This window comes from Tamandua tetradactyla, chromosome 5 (assembly GCF_023851605.1).
Source record: "Tamandua tetradactyla isolate mTamTet1 chromosome 5, mTamTet1.pri, whole genome shotgun sequence".
Taxonomy (NCBI): Eukaryota; Metazoa; Chordata; class Mammalia; order Pilosa; family Myrmecophagidae; genus Tamandua; species Tamandua tetradactyla.
In genome coordinates, this window is record NC_135331.1 from 91,428,026 (window position 1) to 91,442,989 (window position 14,964).

General features: G+C 40.4%; 2 protein-coding genes across 2 annotated transcripts in view; one reads left to right on the forward strand and one right to left on the reverse strand.

The window, feature by feature from the left end:
- The window catches only part of ANKS1A (ankyrin repeat and sterile alpha motif domain containing 1A), a 253,183-nt gene extending 250,248 nt beyond the window's left edge, over positions 1-2,935 (forward strand). The window contains exon 25 of the mRNA XM_077161540.1: positions 5-2,935. Coding sequence (XP_077017655.1) covers positions 5-8 — 4 coding nt within the window. The 3' untranslated portion in view covers positions 9-2,935. The remainder of the gene's footprint in view (positions 1-4) is intronic.
- Positions 1-14,964, reverse strand: part of TCP11 (t-complex 11) — an 88,237-nt gene that overhangs the window by 15,177 nt on the left and 58,096 nt on the right. The gene's annotated exons all lie outside the window — the stretch shown is intronic.

Genomic DNA, 14,964 nt, shown 5'->3' on the forward strand with positions numbered 1-14,964 from the left:
CAAGCTGAGCCACTGAGGAACCACATTGTGCTGCGGAAACATAGCAGCTCTGGGGGCACAGGCTCCTGCACCACCACCACCGTCTCACCTGCAGCTTTGAAGACCAGGTCCAGCCTCTGCCTGTAGGATCTCCTCTTGGCTGCTTAGCCTGGGCCTGCCACCACAGGTCTTGCAGAGAGGCTCCTGTCCTGGGTACAGAGACGCACTCCAGGCCTCTAGCAGACGAGACTGGAACTCCAGAGGGCCAAGAAGTGACTTGTCCAGAACACTTTTTTTTAAATAGGAAAAAAAATTTTTTTTTAAAGAATGAACTTTTAACACTTGGCTCAAACCTCTAAGTCAAACTGCCAACCTTTAAACAAATGGCCATAGGGGTCAGAGGATAGGGGAACTGAGATTGGCTAAATGGCCAGTCTTGGACGTCCAGCCCTTCTATCCTTAGCTTGGGATCTTGGTGTGGTCCAATAAGTCTGAAGAGAAGGCAGTGGCCTGTGGATGAGATGGAAGGAGCAGACTCCAGGGGCAAAATTAAGGAGATTTGTTAGAGTCTGTTGATCAAACCTAACCAAGTTAGTTGCAGTTTGTTACAAACTGCACGGCTTCTTGTCCCTGTTCCAAAGCTGGATACAGCCTATTCAGTAAGAACCCAGCCTTAGAGGCACCTGGGCAAAAACAAAGGCTTATGGTCCATTTGGGGGTGCCAAATGTGAAGGTCAGTGGTTAAGCAGAGATAAGAAAACAGCTTCTAATGCAATAAGTCTGGAGCCAGTGCTTGGAACTCTGGGCCTCTCCTTAGTCTTCTGTCCTGGGGATCGGAGCACTGTACTGAGCAGATTGCCCACAAGCTTTCCACTGACACCAGACTGCCTGAGCTGAGTCAGAAAAGTGAAAGAGAAACTTTGTTTGGGGCATTAATGTGTGGGGCAGCTAGTACTGCTGCCTGCCAGTTTGTGATTTGTCTAATCCGGTCTGTATGGGGCTCATTTTGATTCTCTGAATTATTGGTTTGACTGTTGTATTCTCAGCTAGGGGGGCTGAAATACATTTGCTCATCCTGAGCTCCAAATGGAGAAGAGGCTGAGGTGACAGTCAGTCTGATTCTTCCTCACTGAGATCTTCAGGACAGCCTTGCAGCCTCTTGCACTGCTGCTGCTTCACCCGCTCACGGGCGTGCTTTGCTTCTGAGCTTCAGTGGTGTTCTCCTGGAGGGTAGCAGAAACAAAGGGGCTTGTTCCTATGTGGCTGAGAGGCAGAGCCAGCTCAGCCACATGTGCAGTACCTCCCAGGATACATAGCAGAGAAGAGCACTTCCTTCCAGGGGTACTTTAGCAGACCTCACATTTTACTGGCACAGTTCATTCCATGCCCGGGAGAAATAGTTCAGGCTTTGGCAGCTGATGCTTTCTTTCTCAGCAAAGGCTGTGAACTGAAATTCTAGGTTGGTATAGAGGGGTAGGGAGAGTGCTCTTGGGCACATTCTCAGCCTGTATTGTTGGCCAGATGGAAGCAGTGCTGTATCTTTCGGCTGACTTGGGCCGGGCCTATGGGTTCCCAGCACAGCAGGTCCTGGGATTCAGCTCCCCACTGGAGTAGAGGCACGTTATCCTCCTCTTCGCAGTAGTACACAAGGACCTTGATGCCTTGAAGTTTGACTTTGTTTCCTGCCCCTTTCAGGGCCTGTGAGGATTTCCATCCACTAAGACTGTACAGTATTTAGCTCCTGCTTTCTTCTAAGAATTGATGAGGAAACCTAAGATTCTTGGGTAGATGTGCTGCTTCTACTGCAGTGCTGATGCTGGTGCCCTTTCTTCCTCCTGAAGAAGGATACTTCCTACCTAAGGCATGATTGGTAGTTGGGCATCCCAAAAAGAAAACTGTGTAGACACTACAATGAGTTCCTCAAGCTTTTGTTTTGTTTTGTTTTGACCATATGTAGGTGTTTTCTCCCCTTGAAGCTGCTACATATATATATAAAAATAATTTCTTTATTTATTCAAGGTGTTTTCAGATTGGAAACACCTCCTCTTTGGCTCTGGGTTTTGTTTTGAGATCAGTTTATTTCTAAATATTCAAAAAAGGAAAGTGACTGGGACTTCCTTCCTTTCTTCCTCTTTCCATCCCTTCCCTCTTTCCCTCTCTTCCTTCTTTTTTAATCCTTCTCTGGGGAGGGTAATTTCCCTTCCTTAGAAAGGAATATTGTAACTTTAAGGACAGGCTTCAAGTAGAAAAACCCCAGCTTTTTTGCACTTCTTTAAGTGCAAGGCATGCAATCTGACAAACTCTGTTGCATTTCTGAACTGTGAAGGAGCCCCTTTAGGTGGGAAATTTAAAGTGGGTTTGGTACTTGTCGCCGACTGCAGGCTCTCTGCTTGCCCTTTATCATCTGCTTGCAGTAGCATTTTCTCCCTGACAGGCTCTTCATTTGCAATGCTTCGCAGCTCTCCTGGGTCTCTAGCATCAGATACTGGGGGAGTTCCTTGAGAACTCCCTGGGTGTGAGCAGGCAGTAAGTATAGCGACAGTCGTCAAAATATTAGAAAATTAGTCTGGACTCAGACTGTCTTTCAGCTCACCTCAGGTGCCCAGGCCCACAGAAGGACTGTCAGATGCAGTTCACAAAAAATGTTGCTAATGTGGTGATGGGACTGAATTGTAAAAAAATGTTATTTAAACTTTGTATTTTGATACTTGAATGACTTCCCCTTTTATTTTACTGTACATATGATTGTTAATCTGTCCAATTTTTGTCTGAATTATAAACATCTTGTGGTACCAAACATAACCAATTTGTGCAACAATATAGACTGACCTCACTACACAAAAGAGCGTGTAAATATCCCTGGGCTTCCAGCTTTGGTTTTGTTTTGTTTTGTTTTTTCATAACTGTACAACTTAGAACAGACTGAATTAATAAACAAGAAGCAACTTAAAACCAGCCTTATTATTTGGAGTCTTTGATTGAATTGGAATGTTTCTTGATTGTTTTCTGGCATAAGTGTAGGCACAGGCTGGATGCTAGCTCAGTGATGAGTGCCCTGCTCTGTCGGGATCAAATGACAGTTTGGATAATTCTGGTCTCTATCTAGAAGATTGAGACCAGACTCTTCACCAGAAGATTGTCAGCTATAGTTAATCCTGCTTAGGAGCAAGGGCCCTGCTATTCACCTTCCCTTCCTTATGAACATCTTGTCCTGAACATGAAACAGGGGCCACATCTAGTGGGGTGTCAGAGGAAGCTGAGTGGAAACCTATATTTCTACACTCTCCTACCCTAGCATTAACAAAGCAGCACTCCTTTTCTTCCCCTGCTAAAGTGATATCAGAGAAATTCAGCTAAAACATGTTTAAATTAGACCCAAAGCCTCAAAACTTAATACAAAAATGTCCAGGTTTCAGTTGAAAATAACTCAGCACCCCAAGAACTAGGATGATCTCAAACAGAATGAAAAAAGCAATCAATAGATGCCAGTGCCAAGATGACATGTTACAGTTTATCTAACAAAGATTTTAAAGCAGCCATGATAAAAATCCTTTAAAGAACAATTATGAACAACAAATGAAAAAAGTAGAGTCTCAACAAGAAAATAGAAGATATAAAGAAGAGCCAAGTGGAAATTTCAGAATTGCAAAATACACTAACTTAAATAAAAAGCTCACTGGATAGGCTCAACAGCAGAATGGAGGGAGCAGAGGAAAGAATCTGTGAACTGGAAAAAAGAACCATAGAGAATACCTAATCTTAACAACAGAGAGAAATTAGACTGGACAAAAAATGCACAGAGTCTTGGGGTCTGGTGGGACTATAACAAAACATCTAACATCATGCCACTGTGATGCTGGAAGAAGAGAAGAAGATGGGGTGGGGCGCTGAAAAAGTGCTCAAAGAAACAATGGCTGAAAACTTCCCAAATGTGGCAAGAGACATAAACCCACAGAATCAAGAAGCTGGGGAAATCTGATAAAAAATAGACCCAAAGAAACCATGCCAAGATACATGATAGTTAAATAGACTGAAGATAAAAAATCCTGAAAGCGGCATGAGATAAATGACCCCTTACCTATAGGGAAAAACAACTCAAATGGCAGTGGATTTCTTTTCAGAAACTGTGGAAGCCAGAACTGGCACAATGTTTTTCAGGTGCTCAAAGAACTGTCAACCCAAAATCTTAATACTCCATGAATATATCCTTCAGGGATGAAGGGAAAAATCAAGACATTCTCAGATGAAAAAAAACTAAGGGACTTGTCACCAGTGGACCTACCCTAAAAAAAATGGCAAAAAGAATCTGTCTAAACAGAAAGGAAATAAAAAAAAGAAGGTACCCTGGAACATAAGTAAGGAAGAAAGAACATGTAGGTAAAAATATGTGTAAATTTAATAGGCTTTCCTTCTTGAGTTTTCTAAATTATGTTCAGTGGTTGAAGCAAAATTTTTAACTGTCTGATGTGCTTCTAAGTGTAAGCAGAGGAAGGATTTAAAACAATTATATTTTAAATGGGGAGGATAACAGGATGTAAAGGGAGATAAGGTTTCTATTCTTTACTCAAACCAGTAAAAGAATGATACCAACAGACTGTGACAAGCTATGGATAAATGTCATATCTAGATCAACCACTATAAACAAGCTATTCAAATAGATACACTCAAAAACACTAGGTAAAATGAAATTTTAAAAATTGTTCAAGTAACTCACAGGGAGGCAGGAAAAACAAAAGAAAAAAATGAAAAACAGAAAACAAAATGACATAAGCCCTAAAATATCAATAATCACATTAACTGTAAATGGTCTAAATACCCCATTTAAAGACAGATTGGCAGAGTAGGTTAAAAAACATGAACCACCTATGTACTATCTACAAGAAACTCACTTCAAATATAGCAATCTAGGCAGAATGAAAATAAAATAATGGAAAAAGGTGTCTCATGCAAATATGAATCAAAGGAGCACTATATTGCTTTCACAATGTGACTGTGCGATTGTGAAAACCTTGTGTCTAATGGTCCTTTTATCTACCTTATCAACAGATGAGTAAAACATATGGAATAAAAATAAATAATAAGGGGAACAAATGTTAAAGTAAATTTAGATTGAAATGCTAGTGATCAATGTAAGGGGTATGGTATGTATGAATTTTTTCCTGTTGTCTTTTTATTTATTTTTCTGAATTGCTGCAAATGTTTCAAGAAATGATCATGATGATCAATATGCAACTATGTGATGATATTGTGAATTACTGATTATATATGTAGAATGGAATGATCAAAAGTTAAGAATGTTTGCGTTTGTTTGGTGTTATATGTATTTTTAATTAATTTAAAAAAAGGAGAGCTATATTGGCAATACCGAAAACAGAACATAAAAAGTGAAATAAAGAGCTGGTTCTTTGAAAAGATCAATAAAATTAACAAACTTCTAGGGGCTAACAAAAAAAAAAGAAAGAAAGAGAAAACATCATTTACTAATATCAGGAATGAAACTGAAAATATTATTACAGGGACTGCAGACATCAAATAACTCTACACATGTAAATTTGACAACTTAGACAAATGGGCCATATCTTCAGAAAATAAACTACCACAACTCACCCATGTGAAACAGATAATTTGAATAACCCTATAAGTAAGGAATTAATAAACCCCCAAAATAAAAATCTCCACTCCTAGATGGTTTTACTGGAAACTGCTACAAAATGTTTAAAAATTACACATTTCTACACTATATCCCAAGAAATAGAAGAGTAGGTAAGACTTCTTGATTTATTCATTTAATGAAGATAGTATTACTCCAATAGCAAAACCGTACATAGAAAGCACAAAGGCATATCCCTCATGAGTATAAGCATAAAAAGCCCTAACAAAATATTAGCAAATAGAATTCAGCAATATATTAAAAAAATTGCATACCATGACTAGGTGAGATTTATTCCAGGGATGCAAGGCTGATGAATATTTGAAGACCAATAAATTTAACTCACTATATCAACAGGCTAAAGAAGAACAAAAATCACACAATCATAATAATTGATAGAGAAAAAGCATTTGACAAAATTCAACACCCATTCACAATGAAAATTACCAGAAAAATGGGAATAGAGGGTGAATGTTTCCCCAAAGATGCTCACATCCTAATCATAGAGCCTGTGAATGTGTTAGCTTACAGAGCAAAAGATACTTGGGAGATGTGATTAAGTTAAGGATTCTGAGATGGGGAGATTATCCTGAATTATTTTAGTGTCATAAGAGACAGGCAAAGGTAGGCTGAATACACACAGAAAAAAAGGAGGCAATGTGACTGCAGAGACAGAGATTGGAGTGATGTGGCCACAAGTCAAGGACTGCTAATAGCTCCCACTAGCTGGAAGAGGCAAGGAATGGATTCTCCCTGAGAGCTTCTGGAGGGAGCAATGGTCCTCTCAACACCTTGATTTCAGTCCAGTGAAGCTGATCACAACAGACTTCTGGCGTCCAGAACAGTGAGAGAATAAATTTGTTGTTTTAAGCCATCTTGTTTGTGATAACTTGTTACAGCTAATACCTATGCCTCCAGGAGGAAAGCACCTCTGGCTACATCTTCAATTTAGTCCATAAAACTCATTTCAGACTTCTGATGCCAAGAACTGTAAGATAATAAATGTGTGTTGTTTTAAGCCACTAAGTTTGTGCTAATTTGTTACAGCAGCAATAGGAAATTAATATAGAAGGGAACTTCCTCAACTTGACAAAGAGCACTGTCTTAGTTTCTCAGCTGCTAAAACAAATACCATACAATGCATTAGCTTAAACAACAGGAATTCATTAGCTCACAGTTTACTAGAAGTCAAAAATCAAGGAATCAGCAAGGTGATGCTTTCTTCGTGAAGACTGTGGCGTTCTGGAGCCAGCTGCCAGCAATCCTTGGGTTCTTGGCTTTTCTCCCATTACATGGCAATGTCCTCTCCTTTTTTCTTCTAAGTTCCCTTGACATCCTGCTTCTGCTCCTCCACATGGCTTTTTCTTCATAAAGCCTCCAGTAATAAGATTAAGAACAAGCTCAATCAGTTGGGTCACACCTTAACTAAAAATAACATCTTCAAAAGGTTCTACCTATAATGGGTTCACACCCACAAGAACAGATTAAGAATTTTTTTCTAGGGTGTACAATTCAATTTACCACAAGCATTTACCAAAAAGACCTACAGCTAACATTATTTTTAATGAAGAAAGATTGAATGCTGTTTCCCCCTAAGACTGGAAACATGGCAAAGATCAAAGGCATAGACTATCTCTAGATGGATACCTAAAAAACTAATAACAGTGGTTGCATTTAGGCAAGGACGAAAGAGAGAGTCACTTTTCACTATGTGCCCTCTGTAATGTGCACATATTCGTTTTTTTAAATATACATATAAAATCACACTATCAGAACATTACTGAAAATGGCAGAGTAGAGTGCTCCAAAAATCACTGAAGCAACTCTTAAGACAGCAAAAATTGGTAGAATCAACTTTTTCAGAATTCCGGAATCTAATGAAAACTTACAGCAATCGGGGGAGTGCTTCATGAAGAAAGAAAATGCTACATATTGATGAGAAAGTGTTGTGGCATTTTTATTTACCCTCTGTAATGTTTCATTTTATGTGTTAACTTGGCTAGGTTATAGGGTCCAGTGATCAGAAGTATAACTTGAATTGCCAAAGCAGAGAGTCATGGCCCCTCAATCAATTCCCAAACTTAAGAGAGTTCACAAACCTAGAATCCCTAGAATGAAGGGGAAGCTGGGTTCCCTAGAGGAAACACCTTCTACACTTCCAAAAATTTATACTAAAATCTTTTCACAGTCTTCCCCAAAAGGATTTATGGCTTTTTACCATGGTGACCGTGCACTGGGAAAAAAGGAAATACACTTTACAGGAATTGCAAAGGTGATCAATGGAGTTTTAGCTCAGGTCCATTTCAGTTTATTCCAGAGGGCAGCTGACCCCATTCTGTGTTTAGTTCTCAAGTTCCAGAATGCGTAATTGGAACAGACATACAGAGTGCCTAGCAAAATCCCCACACTGCTTCCTTGACCGGTATGTAAAGTAAGGGCTATTATGATAGGAAAAGCTAAGTAGAAGCCACTAGAACTGCCTCTACCTAGGAAAATAGTAAATCAAAAGCAATACCACGTTCCTGAGGAATTTCAGAGATGAGTGCCACTATCAAAGACTTGGATGCAGGAATTTCAGAGATGAGTGCCACTATCAAAGACTTGGATGCAGTGAGAATCATCTTTCAGCTTACCTATTTGGCTTGTGCAGAAAACAGATGGATCTTGGGGAATGACAATGGATTATTGTAAACTTAACCAGGTGATAACTCTAGTTGCAGCCATTCTTCCAGATATGGTATCATTACTTGAACAAATTAACACATCCTCTTATACCTAGTACACAACTACTGATCTGGCAAATGCTTTTTTCTTTTTCCTTTTTTTTTTTCTTTTTTAAATGCTTCTCTCTTGAGTAATAAAGACCACCAGAAGCAGTTTGCTTTCAGCAGTCAAGGCCAGCAATACATCTTCACTGTCCTATCTCAGGGATATAACAACTCTCCAGTTGCTCTCCCATGTCATAATTTAGTCCTCAGAGACTCTGATCACTTTTCCTTTCCACAACATATCACACTGGTCCATTCCACTGATGTGTGATACTCCAGCCCTTTCACCAAGTGACCTGAATAGCTGCTAGTTTTGTGTGGAGTCCAGAACAAGAGAAGCCTATGCAACACGTCAAGGATGCAGCATTCTGCCACTTGGCCACATGATCCAACAGATGAAATGGATCTTCTGCTTGAAGTGTCAGTGGCAGAAATGTTTTGGAGCTTTTGGCAGGCCTTTATAGATGAATCACAGCATGGACCCTTAAGATTTCTGAGTAAAGCCCTACCATTCTCCACGGATAACTACTCTCCTTTAGAAAAACAGCTTTTGGCTTACTACTGGTCTTAGTAGAGACTGAATACTTAACCATGGACCACCAAGTTACCCTGGGAACTGAGCTGCCAATCATTGAACTGAGTGTTGTCTTATCACCAAGCCATAAAGTTGGGCATGCACAGCAGCACTCCATCATCAAATGGAAGTAGTATATACAAGATCCGGCTCAAGCAGGCCCTGAAAGCACAAGTAAATTACATGAGGAAGTGGACCAAATGTTCATTGGCTCCACTCCTGCCACATTATCGTCTCTCCCCTCAGCATGTACCAAGGGGAAGTTGACTGAGGAAGAGAAAACTCAGGCATGGCTTACAGATGGTTCTCTGTGATATTCAGGTACCACCTGAAAGTGGACAGCTGCAGCTTTACAGCCCTTTTAGGGGCATCCCAGAAGGACAGTGATGAAGGGAACTCCTTCCAGTGGGTAGAACTTAGAGCACTGCATCTGGTTGTTCCTATTGCTTGGAAGGAGAAGTGGCTAGAGCTGTGATTATAGACTGATTAATGGGCCACAGCCGATGGTTTGACTGGATGGTCAAGACTTGGAAATTAGTGACAAGGCGGTCTGGAGGAGAGGTATGTGGGTAGGGCTTTCTGAATGGGCAAAAAACATGAAGATATTTGCACCCCATATGAATGCTCACCAAGAGTCACCTAAGCAGAGGAAGATTTGAATAATCAAGTGGATAACTTGACCCATCCTGTGAATACCAGTCAGCCTCTTTCCCAGCCACTGCCATTGCCCAGTGGGCTCATGAGCAAAGTGGCCATGGTGGCAGGGGTGGAAGTTATGGATTTCAACCCACTGAGACTGACCTAGCAACAGCCACAGCTGACTGTTCAATCTGTCAACAGCAGAGACCAACACTGAGTGCCCAATATGGCACCGTTCTCTGACGTGAACAGCCAGCTACCTGGTGGCAGAATTACATTGGACTGCTTCCATCATGAAAGGGGCAGAGTTTTGTTCCCAACAGAATAGATACTTATTTTTGCATACAGATTTTCCTTCCCTGAACACAGCGCTTCTGCCCAAACTACCATTCATGGATTTATAGAATACCTTGTCCACTGTCATGCAGTTCACACAGCACTGCTTCTGATCAAGGAACTCACTTCACAGCAAATGAAGGATGGCAATGAGTCCATGCTTATGGTACTTACTAGTCTTACCATGTCCTCCATCATTCTGAAGGAGTTGAATTGAAAGAACAATAAAATGTCCTTTTGAAGACTCAATTATGGCACCAACTACGTGGTAATTCCTTGCTGAGTTGGGGTAATGTTTTTACCGGGAAGCTGTATATGCTATATCAATGTGCCCAAACTACGGTGCTGTTTTCCCATGGTCCAGGAATCAAAGAATGGAAATGGGAGTGGCACTACTACCACCTAGTGATCCCCTAGCAAAATTTTTGCATCCTGTCCCCATGATCTTATGTTGATAGTCTTGTTTCCACCAGGAGAAAGACTATACTTCTACTGGGAGACATAAAGATCCCACTGAACTGGAAATTAAGACTGCCCATCTAGCCACTTTGGGCTCCTCATAGGCAAAAAAAAAATGATTATTTTAACCTTTCACTCCCTATTATTTGTTCATTCTCCATCCATATTTTTTTCTCAACTGTCCATACCCTAGATAAAAGAAGCATCAGACACAAGGTTTTCACACTCACACAGTCACAATGTAAAAGCCATATCATTATACAATCCTCTTTAAGAATTAAGGCTACTGGAACACAGCTCAACAGTTTCAGGTACTTCCCTATAGCCACTCTGATACACCATAATCCAAAGAGAGATATCTATATAATGCATAAGAATAACCTCCAAGGTAACTTCTCGACTCTTTTTGACATCTCTCAGGCAATGAAACTTTGTCTCATTTTTCTCTTCCCCCTTTTCATCAAAAAGGCACTCTCAATCCCTTAATGCCAATCTCAACTTATCCCAAGATTTCTATACCACATTGCCAGGGAGTCATGTCCCACATCAGGGGAGAAGGGGGTGGTGGTGGGTAGGGCAGTGAGTTCACTTGCCATGTCGGCTTAGAGAGAAAGGCCACATCTAAGCAACAAAAGAGGTTCTCTGGGGGCAACTCTTTGGCGCAATTTTAATAGGCCTAGCCTATTCTTTGCAGGAATAAGTCTCATAGGGTGAACTCCAAGACTGAAGGCTCAGCCTATTGACTTGGTTGCCTCCACTGCTTCTGAGAATATCAGAAATTCTTCAAATGGGGAAGCTAAACACTTCCTTTCTCCCTAGTGCTTCAAGGGGACCTTGCAAATATTCACTGTCCAAATATTGAGGCATCATACTAACCTGGACAAACCAACAAAATTTCATGCCCTATTAAAGATTCCATATACTTATGGTGCGCAACTAAACTGACCATACAAGTTAAATTAGGAAATGCACTACCCAAAATATAAATTTAGCACCAAATAAACATCTCCCCCTTTGGTCTCACACAGAAACTGAAGTTTTAAAATATGGGTGATATTCATCCTTTTCCCTGTATTCTGATTTACCTTAGTCTTATCAGATCAACTTCATTCATATCTCTACTCGAAGACTGGCCCCTTTTTCAACTTTTTAAACAGCTCCTGTATGGGGTACTGCTGACTTTCATAGCTTCAGAGCTCTAATTCTGAGTCTCAGGTACCACATAAATACCCAAAGTTTCTGGGAACAACCAGGTTATAAATAAACAGCGTAGTATCTCACAATTTAAAAATAACAGTTAGAATTCGTGAATATATATGACTGCTGTAAGAGCTTACAATCTAGAACCTTTTACAATAGGCTCCAACCTGATAACCCATGCTTTCAACTTCAGTTCACCAAGTTTTTATATCATAGTCAGCTATGTAAGTGAGGCACAATATAAGTCTTTCGGACATTTCACTCAATATACAGTTCCCCAGGTTCATTCACCTAGTTGCATGCCTCACAGTCATTCCTTCTTGCAGCTGATCAGTAGTCCATTGTATATATACATCATAGTTCCTCCTTCCATTCCTCAGTTGCTGTACACTTAGGCTACCTCCATCCATTGTGGATTGCAAACACTGCTTCCTCCAGGTATGTACTAAGCAATGGGGTTTCAGGATCATTTGGCAAACCCACCCCTAGCCTCCAGTGGAACCACCACACTGCCCTCCAAGGGGCTAGACCTCTCAGTTTCCCTACCAACAGGAAATAGGTATATTTCTTTCTCCACATTTTCTCTAGCACTTATTTCTCTCTGTTCATTTTTAAAGTTTTATTCATATATCATACAATCCCACCAAAGTATATAGACATGCCTTCACCACCATAATCTACCTGAAGATATTTCCTTTACTTCCACAATGAATCCATACCCCTTCCCATGCCCCCCCACCTGTTGACATTTAGTTTTGGCATAATGCCTTTGTTACATTCAATGAAACATATTACAGTGTCACTGTTGACTATAGACCATAGCTTGCATTGATTGTACTTTTTCCCGTATACCATGTCATCAACACCCTGCATTATTGGCATTCATTTTCCCTCATACAAAAATGTTTATTTGTACATTTAATCACCATTATTGTCTACTCTAGGCATTCCTAAGTTATACTGTCTCAGTCTTTATCCTCTATCTTTCCTTCTGATTTTACAAATGCCCCCAGCCCATCTCCCTCTATCATACTCACATTCAACTTCATTCAGTACTTATATTATTATACTACAATCAGGTTGTATTGCACTATCCATTTCTGAATTTTTATAATCATTCCTGTTGCACAATCTGTATTCCTTCAGCACCAATTGCCCAGTCTCTACCCTACTTCTATCTCCTGATAATGTGTGTTCTTAATTTCAACTCTCCAAGTTTGCCCATTAATATTAGTTCATATTAGTGAGACCATACAGTATTTATCCTTTTGTTTCTGGCTAATTTCACTTAGCATAATGTCCTTAGGGTTCATCCACATTGTTAACATGTTTCATGACTTTATTCTGTCTTAGAGCTGCATAATATTCCATTGTATGTATAAACCACACCTTGTTTAGCCACTCATCCATTGATGGACATTTGAAAGCCCTTGATCTTGAAGCTTGCTCTTGTGAAGCTTATTTCTATAGTGGAGAAGCTAAGCCTACCTATAGTTATGCCTAAGAGTTACTTCCAGAAAACCTCTTTTGTTGCTCAGATGTGGTCTCTCTCTAAGCCCAATTCTGCAAAGAAAATCATTACTCTCCCTCTTATGTGGGACATGACATCCAGGGACAAAAGTCTCCGCTGTAACGTGGGACATGACTCCCAGGGATGGGTCTGGCCTTGGCACTGTGTGATCAACAATGCCTTCCTGACCAAAATGGGGAAAAGAAATGTAACAAAATAAGGTAGCAGTGGCTAAGAGAGCTCAAATAGAGTCTAGAGGCCATTCTGGAGGCTACTCTTATGCTAGCTTCAGCTAGATATTGCCAATTACCAGGCTTTGCCAAACACCAATGAAAACCATTCCTGTCAACTCTAAGAATGCCTAGGGCTTTATCTGAGATACTATAAAAGTTTCACACACTAAGATTATTTTCCAGAAACCTACAACCTCCAAATAGGTTCCTAGGCCAGATAAGTCCTGAAATCAAGAGAGGCCAGCCTCTCCAAGAATATCAACTAGTTTCATACCCTATTTCATATTACTGACACCCCTTTCCAACATGATTTTTCATGTTGAATGGGCATAGCCCAAAGACCCCTAAAGACTGGGATCAAAGGAGAAGGAGGATTTATAACAAAGAAGATAGAATTTAACAAATGATTATGACTGCTGAATCATTATATTGTATTTCTTTCAGTCTCCAGTGTCTTGGGCAGCTGAAAGGAAAAACCTAAAATCGTGGAGCAGTCACCCATGCCAAACTTTAAAATCTGTTTTATACTTTTGTTACAATGTACTTTGAAATATACTGCTTTTTTGTATATATATATTTCACAATTTAAAAATGTTAAAAAGGATCACTTTATCAAGAAGATATAACAAATGTATCAAACAAATCCCAAAGTATATGAAGCAAATAAAGCTTGAAGAAGTAATAATATATAATAGTTGGAGACTATTATTATAACAGTTGATTTTTAATACCACATTTTTAATAAGGGCTAGAACAGCTAGACAGGTGATCAGTGCAGAAAGAGAGCACCTGAACAACACATTAAACCAAACAGTCCTAAAGGACATATATAGAACACTCCACCCTCTAAGAGTAGATTACACATCCTTCTCAAGTGCACATAAATAAGTGATTTTCCAGGATAGATCCTATATTAGGCCACAAAACAAGTCTCAGAAAAAATTTAAAAGAGGAGAATTCCGGGTAAAGATGGTGGCTTAACAATGTGCACATTTTAGTTTGTCCTCCAGAACAATTACTAAATAACCAGAAACAGTACAGAACAGCTCCTAGGGCCACGTCAGTGACCAGACACATAGCATACCCCAGTCTGGACCAGCTGCGAGCGCCCACAGAACCGTGAGTTCCCAAAGCTGCGGCAGCCAGCGCCCCTCCCCCACAGGCTGCTTCCCAGAGGGGAAAGGAAAGGAACTTTACCAGAGCAGGGACTGAACACAATCACACCCCAACTGCGGAATTAATTAACAAATTCTGACTACTAAAAATAGGCCCCCAGGTTATGTGAACCTGGTCAAAGCAGAGGTTGCTCATTTTTGCCCCAGCAACAAGAGGGCAGGGCTGATGGAAAAAAAGGGTAAAAAAAAAAAAAAGAAGGAAACAGAGGTTTTTGTGGCTGTGTTTCTGTGTTTCTACATAAGGCTTGACTGCCTTTGGATGTAGCGGCAGGACTTCTCAGGCTGCAACTGCCCCAGGCATAGGCAGAAGTGAGCTCTTTTGGGGGCTTGTCTGGAGCCTGTGCCTTCCTCAGGGGAGGGGTGAAGCCCAACTCAGGTGGAATCCCTCCATCAAGGAATTCAGACCCCAGAGCTTGGTAATTTGAAGCCATTAAAACCAGC